Genomic DNA, 16,157 nt, shown 5'->3' with positions numbered 1-16,157 from the left:
GTTGTGCATGTTACACAAAACTTTACCAACTAAGCTACCTCTCCAGCTCTGTATCTAATATTTTCAAGTTATTTTCTGCTATCATTTACTCCACAGTAAAGTGAATATATTTTTTATTCCCTAAATTAGAAACTGAATGTGATTTTCTCAAAATATTTTTCAAAATCATTAACCAATATGACAAAAACTAACAACTGTAAGAGAAAAAAACCCACTGGTTTTGGAACTCTAGCCACAGTTAGTGGTAATGATGAACCTTTCCCACGTTTCAGCAATATCTTTAAGCCCATATGACTTGCCTTCACTTGTCTGTGGGGTACCACAGAAAGCACCAGCACAAGAATTCTTCCTAAGGAAGTGCTGTGCATTAGCTCAACTGAATGAAATCAGAATATTAAAGCAAAATCTGCAAGGAACTTTAATAAATCTAATGAAGCAATCATTTCCTTTTTAAACCTTTGCACTTGTACATCTTCAAACAGAAAGGTAGTTCTCACCAAGATGTACAATTTGATCAGTGTTTCACAGTAAAATTCTTAACTGGCTGCTTAAAAGAGAACCTTATGTCTTCTCCAGTAGGTCATGATTTACATAAGTCTTAAAAGCACTGTTTCAAGGCTTAATGTGAGGGAAAAAGGATTTCTTCTTTTATACCAAGGGAAAATATCCTTAACACTCTTAAGAACATACAAAAGGTGAGGACTGTAACCCAGGGTGGAATGTGAGCTCCTCATATGTGGAGGTAGGGTCTGATCCTTAGCACCCAGAGAAGGAAGGAAACAGCATCAAGAACACACATTGAGCAGGACACTCGCTGAGCTGATGGGTAGGTTCTGGGGACCTCTAATTCAGTCAAGTGGGAAGAGGTGGAAAAGACCAGAGGGATGGCGTTTCCCACTCATCAGCAACCGCTGGGTAACAGGAGGCTATGGGCTGACAAGAGATCCAAAATGGTCCTTGGAGAACCTTTGTAGAAATGAAGGGCACTGCAGGGTGCATTAGTTTCTAAGTAAGAAAAGATACAACTAAGATCAAAATGGAGTTGAGTTATGCCCAGAGAGTTGAAATAACAATCTCAATGTTATTTAAGCATATTTTAAACAGCAGTGTTACAAGTAGCAGTCATATCATCATTAGAAGTGTTCCCTGGGGGGCTGGAGAGGTGGCTCAGTGGTTAAGAGTACTGACTGGTCTTCCAGAGGTCCTGAGTTCAATTCTCAGCAACTACAAGGTGGCTCACAACCATCTCTAGTGAGATCCAATGCCCTCTTCTGGTGTGTTTAAAAGACAGTGTGTTCATATAAATCAATCTTTAAAAAAAAGTGTTCCCTAAAAACCACTACACACTGTAGCTCACCAATCGGGTACATGTTTCCTGTTAGCTTTTGCTAGTTTCTGAAGTGGTCCTTATTTCTGCACAACTATACCACAATCTTTTCATGGAGGGGCATCTTATGTTTGGATTCTATGTACTCCCAGGCCCTATACAGTTACACACACACACACACACACACACACACACACACACACACACACACATGCATGCAGAGGGAGGGGAGTGCGTATTAAGGGGAAGAGAAAGAATGAATGTGTGTGAGTATTTAGGAACTATTAGAAAATTTTCAGTTTGTTCTAAGGGGGAAGACTCTTTGGCATCAAGGCTGTGTTCTTTACCAGTTTTTGAGTGAGTAAATGCAGGTCAGAGGCTGATGTTACAGGATCTCTTTCAGTTCTTTCTCCCTTTCTTTGAAACAGCCTCTCACTGAAACTGGAGGTTACCAACATGCTAGATTTGCTAGCCAGTGTACTCTAGGGACCCCCTCTGTCCACCTCACCAGTGTGTGGATTACAGGTGTGTGCTCCTATGTCTGGCATTTTCCTGGGTGTTTAGGATCTGAACCTAGAGCCTCATGCTTCCACAGCGCTTTGCCCACTGAACCACCTCCCCGTCCTTGTTTTAGAAAATGAAAATTTCTGTTTGGTATTAATATAATTCCTGATAGGCTCATTCCTATTCACTCTGGTGTTCTTGATTAGGAGGCATATGGAAAGAGGAGACAGTAAATCATTCCTGTGTCTATTAAAATGCAGGGGATAGGGGTCACATGGGCAGAGGGATGGTGTCAGCCTGTGTGGCTGCGCCAGTAGCAAAGAGACATGCTCCATTAATAAGGTTCCCTGACAAAAGAGTCAATCTTAAATGTACTGCTTCAGAAGCTTGAGACCAGCTAGGCTACCCTCTCAATCTACAATTTCATAACACTCTAAAGGACGCATCAGGGGCCACCACACATGCAGAGAATTATTAACATTTATCTTGGAAACTCATAAGGAAACATATGTTCCAAGAATAAGTAGAATTTATCCGACGTGAAGATCCAGAATGGTCACTGTGGTTGATGTTTGCCATCAGACCAAAGTATTATTGTTACAGTACGTGTCTTCCAAAATGTCAAATTTTCCTTATAACCGACCTTAATAAATAGTCTGCAAAATGAATCAAGTATAGAAAGTCTAGATGGCCACTTGTATCTCTAACTTTATGTACCTAGGCCAGCTTCTCCTCAAGGTAGCTGATTCTACTGATTGAAGTTTACAATTTAAAATGTTAAAAATGAGAAACTGCAGGACAGAACATGCTGGGGCTCCCCCAGGGCTGCATGGGCATGGTAGCTCAGGCTCTTCCAAGGCTGGGGATCCCACTGGTGTACACTGTGATTACGTGCTTCTATAGGGTGCCCTAGGCTTACTTGAGGGACATTACCAAAGTGAGAGAAAAATCTCATCAGACCATCTTTCTTTTCTGTTTCAGTCAGTTAACGACAGGGTTCTACATCTCTCCTTTCTTGGGCTTAACCTGACCTACACACTCTCAATCCCTTTGATTTTATTTCTTTAGTTTTTCCTTATTTTGGTACCTATGGTGGTTTGAATAAGCAAGGCCTCCATTGGCTCATTTGAATACTTAGTCATCAAGGAGTGGAATTTCTTGAAAGGGTTAGAAGTATCAGGAGGAGTGACTTTGTTGGAGGACTGTCTTGGGGTTTTAAGGCCCAGGCCCAGACTCTCTTCCTGTGTCCCGGCTGTAGAACTCTCGGCTATAGCTCCAGCACCATGTCTGCCGGCAGGCTGTCATGCTTCTTGCCACACTGATAATGGACTAACCCTTTGGAACTGAAAGCAGGCCCCATTGAAATGCTTTCTTTTATAAGAGCAGCCTTACACGTGGTGTCTCTTCACAGCAATAGTGACAAAGACAGCATCCAATCATCAGAGTTTTAACACTCTCCCTGCTTCTGTTTTCTTATGCTAATTTATTCTCTGCACCATTACAAGCAACACCCTTTGATATCTTTACTTCTAGTTTGAGATTCTTTTATCTTATAGCCCAAAGGATCTTCCCTAATCCTCAGAAATGGTCATCACTTGACACCTTGAAACCACAAAAGGAGTGGCTTAGCTACCTGTTACCTAAGAACAAAGCCTAGGTTCCACAGCAGAGACTACAAGCCCTGGTAAGTGTGGCCCTTTATACCCTCTGATGCAGAGTTAGTTTCTCTGTGCTCAGTTTTGATTGGTTCATGGAAAATAGCACATCACCAAGTTGTCAAAAATAAATGTGTTAATATACCTACAGACCAGAACCCAGTGCCAGAGAGAGGAGGCGCAGGGCTATTTTTGAATTCTATGGGGGTATTGTAAAGGCAGAATTATTTTACACAAAGCAAGTTTTATTTTCATGGGTCATAAAGCTGGCAGGGTTCTCAGGGTTTGGATACATGATATCTGGAAAAACTGACCACCAGACTCCTGTGGAAAATATATCGGAGTTGAGGCACAGACTACTTTCTGAGTGCATGTCAGCATATAGTTGCTTGTGTGGAAGCTTATTCCCAACTCTCTGTGAGGCACAGCTTAGGTTTTTCTATTTACTCTTATGGTCTTGGTAAACTTTAGGTGTATTGGCTCTTAAGTTACTTCCAGATGGAAGTTTAGAACGAAAGGGCCCCTAAGTGGCTGTCTAGTTTAGTGAATTCATTTTACCATCAAGAATACTGAATCCTAGAGGCCCAGTAACTCCCCTGTTACATATTCTGTGAGGGTTGCTATCTCTGTTTTATATAACTTGTTTCCAGATGTGTCCCCTAGGGTGAACCTCTGCTCAGTCCCTGTTTATTCAGTCCATTTTTATTCTTGAGACAGACATACAGGAACACTCCAAGCATTTACTTCCATGTTTCCTGTGTTCCATCAATAGTCAGTAAGTAATAACAAGAATTTTGGAAACTCCCACCAGGAGGTTTAGTGTTTATGCCCTTATCCTCCAAAGCCAATGCCATCACATAAAACCATGTTTCCTTTAACCATGATTACTGGGTATGAGCTTACTTGTTTAACTCATGTGCTGTTCTCAGTTGAGAGTGACAACTATATTTTCTCAGCAGGTGAATTACTAAATTTTAAAATGGGAATTACTGCTGGAGAGGTTGGTGCATCTGTCCACAGACTAAAGTAGTGCACAGTATTCGGAGCATAGGACTCAGAAGCTCAATCCCTAGTGAAGGGTGCACCTACAACCAGGTCCGTCTCAGGAGTTAACTGAGAAGACACCCAGCCCATAGCCTAGGCAGACAGTCACCTACAGGTATAATGCTTGTTAAGTAACTGAAACACTTGGGAAATAATTGCAAATACGAAATTCACTGGGGGGGGGGGGGATGAGCTGGTTTCACCAGATTCTTGTTCTTAGGAGTATGTTCAATCTCAAAAGATGCAGTTAATTAATCAATAAGACACCAAATCCAAATCTCAGAAAAACCCTAAAGGTGCTAGAAATGTTGGGTCAAAAGGTTCAAAGAAGCAGAAACTACAAAGGTAGAGGATTAAAGGTAGAGAGCTGGTATTTGTTGTTGTTTGTGTATGTTGTTGTTCTGTTTTTCGAGACAGGGTTTTTCTGTGCAGTGCTGGGGTTAAAGGTGTGCACCACTACCACGAGGCAAGTAAGTATGAGGGGCTTATACACAAGTGGGGAATAGGCCAAGCATGGAAAACTGGGCTGAGTTAAAGATGTAAAAGTTTTAGTGTATGAAAACAAGTGCACACAGAGTACCTCATTAACAAACATTTCTGTGTTTATGTATAATTTAAATAAATTCAAGATTTAAATGTTTTTGAGGAATTGATGCTCTCGTCCCCTTGTTATATGTCCTAGCGTCTAGGATCTAGAGGGAAGATCTCAGTTTGACCAGGCAGGATAAACTAAGAATTCAGTTTTGAAATGCTCAGTAACTCCTTTCATCTTTAACACTCCTTGTATACGTAGCCTCTCTCCATCAGCCCTCAATAAGAAAGCATCTGGTACTTGGAACCAAAGATGAGAATTAAAACAGCAGAGAAATGAGAAGGGGCTCTAGAGAAGCCTTGAGTTTTGTGGCCACGTGGTCTGGACCGACCGCTTCCACTCTTGTGATCTCAAGCAAGTTTCATGTATGCCTTAAGTTTCCTTGTCCTAACTTCTCAACTTGCAGCTCTTGGTCCATCACCTTGAACCGCAGAAACCGACTAATGGTCCTAAAGCCCCTAGGCTTGAAGGGCAAGCCCTTGGCTCCTCCCCTCCAGGGCTGATGGTCACACCTGGGGGTGGGCAGTTGCACGTGCGTGTCAGGGGAGTGGAGCCTGTCACTATCAAAGGTTGTGGCCCCCACAGACAGAGCTGGGCACCCGATTCCCGGCCTTCCCCCCGGGTCACCTGTAATTGTAGGCGCTGAAATGCTTGCTCTCTCTCATCATCGCCCGGTACAGATCTAAAACTTGTGCGCGGCTGGAGGCTGCCATGTTGGAAACAACCAAAAAAACTAGTAAGAAAACCAAACAGGTCCTTCTTCGTAGAGGTCCCAAGTTTAACTGAACTCAAATGTCAAACGATGCAAAAAGCACGCTGGAAGGCAGGAGCAGCGGCTCGGCCTAGCTCGCGCTCTGCGCCAGAGGTGGCGCCGCAGGCAGGGCAGCGGACAGCTAAGGGGAGGCACCCGTGTCCTGGAGGCTCCGCGTTTCTCACAGGCTGCCCCAGCGGCAGGAGGCCAAGCAGTCTAGCCCCAAGCTCGCTCCTCCGGACTCGAACACCGCGGCTCACAGCTTCCTCAGCCTTCCGAACCGTCCGGGGGCGTGGCCGAGACCCTAGTGTCTCCAGACACCACGCCCCCTACACCTGCCCAGGCCCGGTTGCCTGGGTTACGAGGCTGGCCCCCTCAGCCCCGCCCTTGCCCGTCTCGGCTGTCTTCCGTGCTGCCTGATCTTATGTGCAGGTCAGAGAGGGTGATTTTGCTTTGGCTCGGCCTGATTGCCAGATGGAGTTTATAAGTGTCATCCTGGCAGGGGGACGCAGCGCTAGACGTGAGGAAGTGACTAGATGGCGACTTCGTGGAGCGCCGGCTTCTCTCTGGGCGAGCGGCGCAAGGGACCTCGGGCCTGGGCCTCTTTCCGTCAAGATGGCGGCGCCCTGCGCGCACAGTGTTTGGGTAGCCAGAGGTTAAGCCAGTGACTGCAGAGTGAGTGTGAGGCCGCGTTGCAGTCTTCGAAACGCCCGCGTTTGTGTTTTCCCGGCGTACGCTGGGTGAGTGCTGGCCTTGCTGCAGAGTAGAGGTGTCAGGTCGCTGGTTGTTATGCACTCGGCTGTGACTTCCATTTCCGGGATCTCATTGAAGGACTAACACTATGTGCTTTACTGTTTTTTCTTTCTTTCCTCTTTTGTTTTGTTTTTGTTTTTTTTTTCTTCTATTTTTGAGGCAAGTTCTCATTTTGTAGTCCAGACTGCCATTGAGCTCTTGTCGCAGCTTTCCCAGTGTTGGGATTACAAGTGTGGGATGCACTACTTTGGTGTTGTTGTTAAGAGCACAGTTTTGTAGTGTGTAAAAAAATAAAAGTAAACGTCTCGACTTTAAATGTAATGATTGATTAAGGAACCCTTAGGACATTAGGCGATTTCTTAGGCATCATTTCAGACTCAAGACAGAAAACAGGGTTTTTCTTGTCATTTTGCTATTACGGACCAGCTTACTCAAGTACTTAAGTTTCTTGGTTTGTTCCTTGATCTTAGGACTGTGCGGGAAAAAAAAGCTTCAGATAATTCTGGTTATTGCGTTAGTTTTGGAATCTTGTTTTATATTAAGATCTTGCAATGAGCCATTCCTTTTATATTCCCTGCCCGTAAACACAGCAAAGAGTATTTTTAACGATGTCTAAAGTCAACTAACCATGCTTTATCTTTTGGTGTATCAAGCTTTGAAACCATGCATGGTCTATTCGAAACAACTTGTGTTTTCAGGATCATTAATGCAGGACACACTAGTGTGTTTGCAACCTGTTGTCCTTGACTCTAAGTGTACCTACTAGTCATGATGTAGTGACATTCAATGGTATACATCACTTTTATAAAAATACTCTTAAGCCCCTGTCTGATTTTTGTCCTAGTCAAAATAGGTTTAAAATTTTATTTGTATTTTATTTATTTGTATTTATTTTAACATTTTAAAATTTGATTTGTAAATAAATGGAACAGAACTTGCCCCACTTTTTCCCCCTTTCCCTTTGTTTCCCAGGTCATTGACTCAAGTTTAATGAGATCCATTGACATTTTGAGTTTTATTTGTAACCTTTTAAATGGCTGACTACTGTAAAGTAGGTTTTTCACATTGTTACAGAGTCAGAGCTGAGCTATGGTCTCTTGAGTTAATAAAATATTGATTGGTATTGATATAAGTATAAGGCACCAGGAAAATCTACACATTGCAAATTGCAGATAGACAAAATTACCAGAATGAGAAGGAAAAACATTTTAAATTATTTTGACTTGTCATATAAGAGTGGGAAATACATCTTTAATGTATTTTACTTTCATCTTGAAAGTGAAATTAGGATAATTATGCAGTTTTTGCCTAATTACAAACGAGTTAATTATTAAAATGTACAATAATTTATCTAATGGCTTATCTTTGTGTGATCAAATGCAGTTCATAGCATGTGCAGAGTTCAAAGAGTTTGGGCAGTAGCTCTGCTAAAGAGCAGCTGAGATTAGGAAACTGATAGCTTCTTAGTGTTAGGTCAAATTTGTTAGAGGCTATGAATTTGCACTGGGTACTAGCAGTGAACACAATTGACCAATCTAATATAGAGTTTAATCACAGTAATTAAACATTATTTAAGAGATCCTATAACTATTTCAGTAACCAACTTGCAAACCATTGAGTAGATGATTTGTTGCTGCCAATGACATATTCTGTAAATGCTTTCTGGTCACACTATTAGGATTCTAGCACCTTCTTTGTTTTGTTTTGGATTTGTTGCCTGATTCTTGTGCTGTTTTGCTTTTCTTTGTTCAAATCAATTGTTGTAGCATGTATGGTATTAGTTAATGCTATTCCAAGTCTCTCCCCTGTCCCCTTTCTTTTCTTTCTTGGCTGTTTTGGTACTTGCTCTGTAGATCAGGCTGGCCTTGAACTGAATGGTCCATCTACCTGCTCCTGCCTCCTGATTGCCTTCCTTTGCCACTGGATATCAACAGGGTGGTGAGACCCTGAGCCCTGAGAATTACGGCCTTTAAGGTGATGTTGTGTTTAGGTTGGCTCTGAAGATTCAGATTTGAGCTGGGCCTTGAGAGTGGAGGATTTGGAGGCATGGCTGTGGAGGTGCCTTCTTAGAGGAGGAAGCATTCCTTTTATCTTGGGGAGAGTCGAAGGAAGTCTCTCCTGAGGCTAGAGAGAATATAACTGTAGCTTAGTGACTATGGTGGGGAATGGATTCTTTCCAGAGCTGGGAGGAAGGGCATGCAGTTAGAAGACACTAAATCATCTGAACGCTCATGTGATCTCAGTCAGTTATTCCCAAAGCTGTGAAGGGACTGCTTTTTCTCTAAGGAAAGGGAGGCAAGCTGAGACAGTGGGTGATTTGGCCAGGGTGAGACAGTTGAAAGCTGGCTGCAGTAGCTGTTGGCTGAGCATGTAGTCTGTCCAGCTGTACTGCTGGCTCTCATACTTCATCATACGGTCTTCTGTGCCAGCTTCAGGAATTTGAAGTTGAATCGATTCCTCTCTCCCTCTTGCTCTCTCTGTTTCTCTTGTGTTCTCTCTGCCTGTCTCTGTCTCTTTCCCTCTTCCCACCCTCTTATTTTTCTGAAACAGTGTTTCTCTGTGTAGCCTGGCTCAACTGGAAGTCACTCTATAGACCACCCAGGCTGGCCTCAAGCTCAGGGATATACTTGTCTTCCAAGTGCTGGGATTAGAGATAAATTGATCTCTCTATCTTCATCTCTGTCTCCCTCTCTCCCCTCTCTCCTTTCTCTAGTTTTCATTTGTTTGCATTTGTTATTTGTGTGTATTTCTGGGTGGTGTGTGCCATGGTGCACGTCTGGAGGATAGAGGATAACTTGAGAAAATTGGTTCTCTCTTTTTACCATGTAGGTCATCAGGCTCAGCAGCAGGTTCTTTTACCTATCTTGCCATAGCATTTTTTTTTTCTTTTATGGTAAATTGTAGTTACATTTGAACTTTAGTTTGGTTGGTTCCTCTCATACTTGTAAAGCTAACTCCTCCATAAAGTAAATCCTGTAAGTACTTAACTGAAACTCTGAAACTCTGCATGCTTTTTTTTTTCTTTTATGATCTTAGTTACATTTCAAAGAGAAAAAGTTTGGAGTGTGTGTGTGTGTGTGTGTGTGTGTGTTTGAGTGTGTGCATGATGGATCTATAGAGCATCTTTTTAAATGGACTTAAGGGAATCTGTCCTCTTTAGTGGTTAGGTTCCTTAGCTCGTGGGCAACAATGATGAAATTGTCAGCTAGTTGTGCAGAATTTTTATTTTTTTCAAGCCAAATGATTTTTTTTTCCTTTTGGAAGGAAACCATATTTTTTATCCCAAAGTTATCATTAACATGAGGATTCTTTGATAGGCCAATATTCTGTTACAGAGTTCCGTCATCTTTTTATTACTATGTATGAAAGATAGCTATTATACTCTTTTTTGTCTCCTGTGTATGAGAATGATGCACTAATCAAGCTAATTGTAATAAAAATAAATAGCTATTAACTTATTTGATTTATTTACTCTTACATGAACTTTGCTAGTCAGTTTACTAGCATTCCATTTTTGTAATTTTTCTAAAGATGAATTTGAACTTGTGATTGACTCTTTTCAATGAGGACTAAGAGCTTTCACTTCCTGTTTGTGCCTGTCAGTTGGCTGTTTACTGAAAAACACTCAAGCTTTGCTACCTCCGAGTCTTAATGTACTTGACACTTAGTGGTCAGCATTACTTCTACTTCTGTCAATCAAAACCAGGGACCAGTTGGACCAACACCATTTGTTGAAGAGGCTGTCTTTTTCCATTGAATGTTTACAGCTCCTTTGTCAAAAATCAGGTGATCATATACATGAGAGCTCATTTCTGGATCTTCTATTCCATTGATCCACGTGCCTATTTCTGTACCAGTACCATGCAGTTTTCAGCACAATTGCCTTGTAATATAGCTTGAGGTCAGGGATAGTGATTCCCGCAGATGTTTTCTTGTTGTTGAGGATGAATTTCGCTATTCTAGGTCTTTTGTTATTCCAAATGAAATTGCATGTGGCTCTTTCCAACTCAGTGAAGAACTGGGTTGGAATTTTGATGGGGATTGCATTGAATCTGTAGATTGCTTTTGGTAAGATGGCCATTTTGGTACAATGGAGTACTATTCAGTTATCAGAAACAATGACTTTATGAAATTCTTAAGAAAATGGATGCATCTAGAGAATATCATCCTGAGTGAGATAACCCAGTCACAAAGAACAGATATAATATGCAGTCACTGATAATTGGATACTAACCCCAGAAAGCTCTGAACACCCCAGAAACAACTCACAGACTATATGAAGTTCAAGAAAAAAAAAGAAAAAAAGAAAAAAAAAAAGAAAAAAAAAAGAAAATGAAAAACCATTATGCTTAATCTTTACACACCAAGAAAACTTTGACTAATTCCAGGTTACATCTTGTTTTACATGATACTTTATGCTCATTGTAACTAGTAATATCTTAATGCACACTATCAAACCTTTAAAAAAACCAGATACTGACAAAAATGTATTTGTATACTTGATTGATCCTAGAAGATAAAAGGTAGAAGAAAAAAAAAAAAGAATTGCATGTGTCTAACACGTTAGCACTTTTCAAGTAAAGGTGAGCTTTAATGAGGAATTAGCAGAAAAGGCTTTAATTAGATTTGCTGAGGTCAGGCACACTCAGGTGGTAGGATGTAGACCTATAATAGGTGTAACGCATCTGACAGGTTGCTGTTGTGTTTATATTTTCTCATTCAGGCCGAAGGATAAGAGATAAAAAGAGCTTAGAGTTGTACCTTTTACTGCCTTAAAAATAAATATTGTAGCCATGTTACAGGATGGATGCTTGGTTGTAGTAAAAAGCACGTAACAGAAAAGTTTACTGCTTTAGCCATTTTTGTATCTACAGTGCCCTGACAGTATGGGACTGCATCTCCACCGGGCTTTTCTCAGAACTTAAAAACTCACCTGAGAGGAAGCTCTGAGTCTTCTACACAGTGATCCCAGTTTTTGTCATTTCCTGCACTCAGGAATCATTCTACTTCCTGCCTGCAAGCTTGGCCATGCATGAAAAACTGTCCATAGCCACTGTTAGGCCAGTATATGGCACTGACACCTGAGTGTCTTCAGGGATTATGTCACTTAAAATGACTACAGCCCACTAATTGCCTCAAACTGGGAAATGGGAGACACTTCTTGTTAAGGACACAGAGCCATCCAATTTAGTCAGCGCTTCTGGCCATCACTAACCTTACATCTCCCCCTGAGTCTGATCATTTTTCTCATTTAAGAAAATAATAATTCTTGAAAATTACCTTTAAGTGACAAGTGCTAAGATTGAGTTTCTTGAGTATATACCTGGCATTCAAACTTTTTACCAGTTTCCATCAAGAAAGACCAAAACAGTCACAGTTTAAAATATGTTCTGGTTTATCAGCATAAAGACACTGGCCCACCCTATAGAGCAGTACATATGAATCTGTAATTTCAAGATGGATTTCTAGCTATTTAATGAGCAACATGAATATTTAGAATTTGAAGGAGTGTTCCTTTCCCCAGATGCCTTGCTCTGGAGATTGCTGTGGATACATCCTTGTGTTCAGGAGACTCAAGGAAGAGCAAGAGGTCACAGGGGAGAGAGGCAATACGTAGCCTAAGGGGTATCCTGTGTCCAAGGTATGCACATAGACTGACCGCAGCATTTGGGAGAGGACATGAGGGAAAGTCGTCTGAGTAAGTGCTAGTTCTAGTGGTAATGAGACTGCGGACTGTTTTAGCATTGCAGGTGGGGAGGACTCATACATGGAATGAATGATACAGCCCTGAGAGAGGACAACAGGAGAGGTTAGGTTTGCTGCTAGGAAAAACTTAGGGTTTGTTGTGTTTAGCTGGTATTTGGAAGCCAAATAAACCTTCATTTTTGAAAGGCAGATCAGGATTGGGGCCTGTACTGACTCATCTAGAAGGAAGGCATGGAAGATCTTTGTTGTTTCAGCTCTAGTGAGAGAGAAAGCAAGGTGGAAGCGACTGGGAGATTTCAAGGGTAGAGGCCCCAGCAGCTGTTGAGTGCACAGGGTACAGAGAGCACCACCAGGTCAGGCGTGTTAGGCTGGAATGCATTTGTGACCTTCTGAAGGTATAATGTGTGTGTTAGAAAGTGAGCCTTCCTCCTGTCTGTCCTTTAGCTCTCACTAATTGTCATGCATTCTCTTATGCATGCACATAAACTCTGCATTACTTCCACAAGGTCAGTCATGCTTCACACACATCAATGCCCTGCTCATGTTTTAAACCATTTCATGGTTGGAGATCTTACAAGAGGAGTGGCCCTACTCTTAGCTTAGGTAGTCCCTAGACATACAAATACATCCTTTTCTCATTTAGTGGATGTCCTTGCTCCTACATTATTTCCTCGTCTTAATAGGTCTATTTGCAGGTTCAAATTGTTACAGATGGGATTGCTGATTAAAGTATATATGCATTAAAAATGAGATAGATTTTCCCAAATTGTTTTCCATTAAATTTTTATCAGCAGTTTCTTTTTCTTACACTACTGGATCTTTTCCAATCCCTGATTATTTAAAATGACCTCGACATTTGAGTATTCCTTTCTCTGGAGAGGAATGAGTAGTTTCATAACTTTCAGAGGTTTTTGCAATTCTGTTCTGGAAACATTCTGGCCCTGGGTGATTCCCATTTTTCCATCCAAAAGCTGGACTGTGGGGTACTCACTCTTGTGCTTTCTCGTGGAGTCTCAGTCGATGCTTTGTACATTAGTGTAGTTTTAATCGCAAGGGCCTCAGCACTTATTAGATGCCTTTGGAGAGTCTGGTGGGGGCGGGCCTATGACTGGAAGAATGAATTTCTAATAACACGTATCTCCAGATTCTATGTGTGATTGTCATATCCCACATTCCCCTGCAATACCGTTTTTCTGCTAACAATTAACAGGGTTCAGATTGCCAATATTTTATTTGTGATTTCTGCATAGACTTTTAACAGGTAGCACTTGGGATGTTTAATTTATATCAGATTCTTCATTGCAGTGGCTTTCCTAAGTTCATTGATAGTTTCCTAGTTGTCATTGCCTTCCCTGATGCAGTCTATTACATCTCGACTCACCTGTGTCGTTTTCCGTCCCCTAACACCTACCCACTCCCTTCTTGTACCTCTCCGTCTCCCAGCCTCTTTTCCCAACTACGTTCCCTGTGTCCTTCCAACTGTACCCTTCTCTTCAATGCTTCTTTTTCTCCCTTTAAGGTCTCCTTTCTAATTTTAAAGCCAACACCCACGACCCCACCTCACTTACCATGCACACATATAAACATTATAAAGTAGACTTTGTTTATGAGAGAGCATACAAGTTTTTTCTAAGTCTGGCTTATCTCAATATAATACTTTATAGATCCATCCATTTTCCTACAGATTTAATGGATTTAGAGTTCTTTTGTTTGAGCTGGGTATAGCTCAGTAATGTGGTAGGTCTATTTTTAAACTTTGGATTTCTATAGTGGCTGTTCCGTTTTACAGTTCCGTCAACCATGAATACACATTCCCTTCTTCTTATATCCTTACTAGTATTTGTTGTTGTCTCTTCTTTTTATGATAGCCATTCTGAAGGTGGAATCTCAAATGGGTTTTAATTTGCATTTTTTGATGCCTAAGAATGCTTAGCTTTTTAAAATACTCACTGGATATTCGTATTGCTTCTTTTAAGAACTGACAGTTCATTTTCCTAGTCTTTTTGTTGATGAGTAATTTTTTTGTATTTAATTTTTGTACTTCTTTATATATTATAGATATTAATCGCTTGTCTGAATTATAGCTGGGAATTTTTTCTCCCATAGTATAGTTTGTCTGTCTCTTGATAGTTTCATTTACTATGCAGAAACTTTTTATTTCATATAATTTGGATGTATAATTAATTGGCAATTAAAAATTAATTGACATGAGATGTAGCTCAGTGGCAGAGCACTTGCCTGTAATGTTCAAAGACCCTGTGTTCAATACCTGGTAAAATACATAGACACACACAGACATGCCAATACACATAAGACACACATACACACACGTGCACACACACTAATACTTACTTTAAGTAAGGCTTTAGGATTTGAAAACAAGACATCCCAGGAAAAACAGTGTGTTTTCTCAGTAGTGCGCAGCTCTGTTTTTCTACATGTATTACAGATCTCTAGGCTGACAGTACTGTTTAGATGACATGTGATTGGATTATGTTAGTATGCCATGGCTTAGGTGATGCATGATTGGTTGATGCCACTGAGGTTAGCCTTAGTAGCTAATGTCTCCTTTTCTTAACTCCCTTGGTGCTAATATAAAGAGTTGCAGAAAGAAGACTGTGATGATAGTCCACAGAATACTTACTGGAATGTCTCACTGGAAGCAAATGATGTATAGGACCATAAATAGGAATGCACCTTCTTCTCACTTTGAAACATTGTAGAATCAGGTATAAAAATGTTTACACTGTGAGCCGTGTGTTGATCATTAGACATAAAATTCTTAATTGGTCTTTATTTCTTGTTACTTTTATATTTATCATTTGTGTATGTTATTGTATCTGACTGTGTGGGTCAGATACACTTATACAAATAGAAGTTGGAGGACAGCATTCAGGAGTTGGCTGTTTTCTTCTGCCATAGAACCTGGGGATCAAACTCAGGTTTTCAGGCTTGCAAGTCAAGTGCTTTTACCCACAGAGCCACCTCTCTAGCCCATGGAGTACGGTTTTATCTGGTATAGGGAAGGGCTAGCTGAACCCCATCAATGTATGTATTATGAAGATTTTAAACATAAAGTTATTCCTCTAGCTTCTTCTAAACCCCATTCTAAAATCCACTGCTGCTCAGAGCCCTTCTCTCATGGCGAAGTGCCAGGATTGGCAGGAGGCTAGGTAATTTCAGATCCTTAGACTTTAATGTCAGAGAGAGAAAGAAGAATATTTTGTTCATCTTTTTATAATGATAGTACACTGGAGTTTTTAGCCTACTTTATGAAAAATAATTGTCTATTTTCTTTGGTAATATTGAGTAGTATTAATGAGCTAGATATTTATCTACTTTTGTTGCCTTTAGAATTAAATATTTCATATATTTGAAAAATAATTTTTTTTTACAAAATTTCATTGATTTATTACACTAATATGTGCTAGTTAGATTTAAAAGCCTAGGAAGACACATTACCTTCCACCAAAGGGTAGATATTTTAGTGAGAGAGATTAATGTCAGCAACTTCTAACAATCTATAGATGTCATGGTGATGTAACTTCTCAGAGCAGAGTCTCCCTTCCAGACAGACAGAGGGAGACTTTTTGAGGTTGTTAGCACGAGCAGGAGTTAGTTAGGAGGCACCCGTGGGCTTCTCCTGGATTTGGATACTGTTGACATGGGTTTGTGTTTCTGGCTGGTTGGTGTTTGTGGAGGGAAAGTTAATAACAAGACATGAGGTTTGTCAGATGTTCAGGAAACAAATTATGACTCTAAAATTTTTTACACTTTACTAGAGAGTTTTATCTAGGAAAATGACTTTATGAAACATAATTTTGA

The 16,157-nt window shown here is 40.7% G+C and overlaps 2 protein-coding genes across 4 annotated transcripts in view; one reads left to right on the top strand and one right to left on the bottom strand.

The window, feature by feature from the left end:
* The window catches only part of LYRM4 (LYR motif containing 4), a 121,374-nt gene extending 115,189 nt beyond the window's left edge, over nt 1–6,185 (bottom strand). The window contains exon 1 of the mRNA XM_080923875.1: nt 5,750–6,185. Within this exon, the coding sequence (XP_080780001.1) occupies nt 5,750–5,835 (86 nt within the window). The 5' untranslated portion in view covers nt 5,836–6,185. The remainder of the gene's footprint in view (nt 1–5,749) is intronic.
* Nucleotides 6,186–6,272: 87 nt separating this feature from the next.
* FARS2 (phenylalanyl-tRNA synthetase 2, mitochondrial) overlaps nt 6,273–16,157 on the top strand; it is a 362,538-nt gene continuing 352,653 nt past the window's right edge. For 2 of the 3 annotated variants that reach the window (XM_080925149.1, XM_080925147.1), the window contains exon 1: nt 6,478–6,613. The gene's annotated coding sequence lies outside the window, so the exon portion shown is untranslated. Of the gene's footprint in view, nt 6,306–6,477; nt 6,614–16,157 lie in introns of those variants that run through there. The other variant, XM_080925148.1, reaches the window with a different exon arrangement.

The sequence above is a fragment of the Micromys minutus genome, assembly GCF_963924665.1.
Source record: "Micromys minutus genome assembly, chromosome: 1".
Lineage (NCBI taxonomy): Eukaryota > Metazoa > Chordata > Mammalia > Rodentia > Muridae > Micromys > Micromys minutus.
Note: the sequence above shows the minus strand (reverse complement) of the source record. Positions and strands in the feature narration are given on the sequence as shown.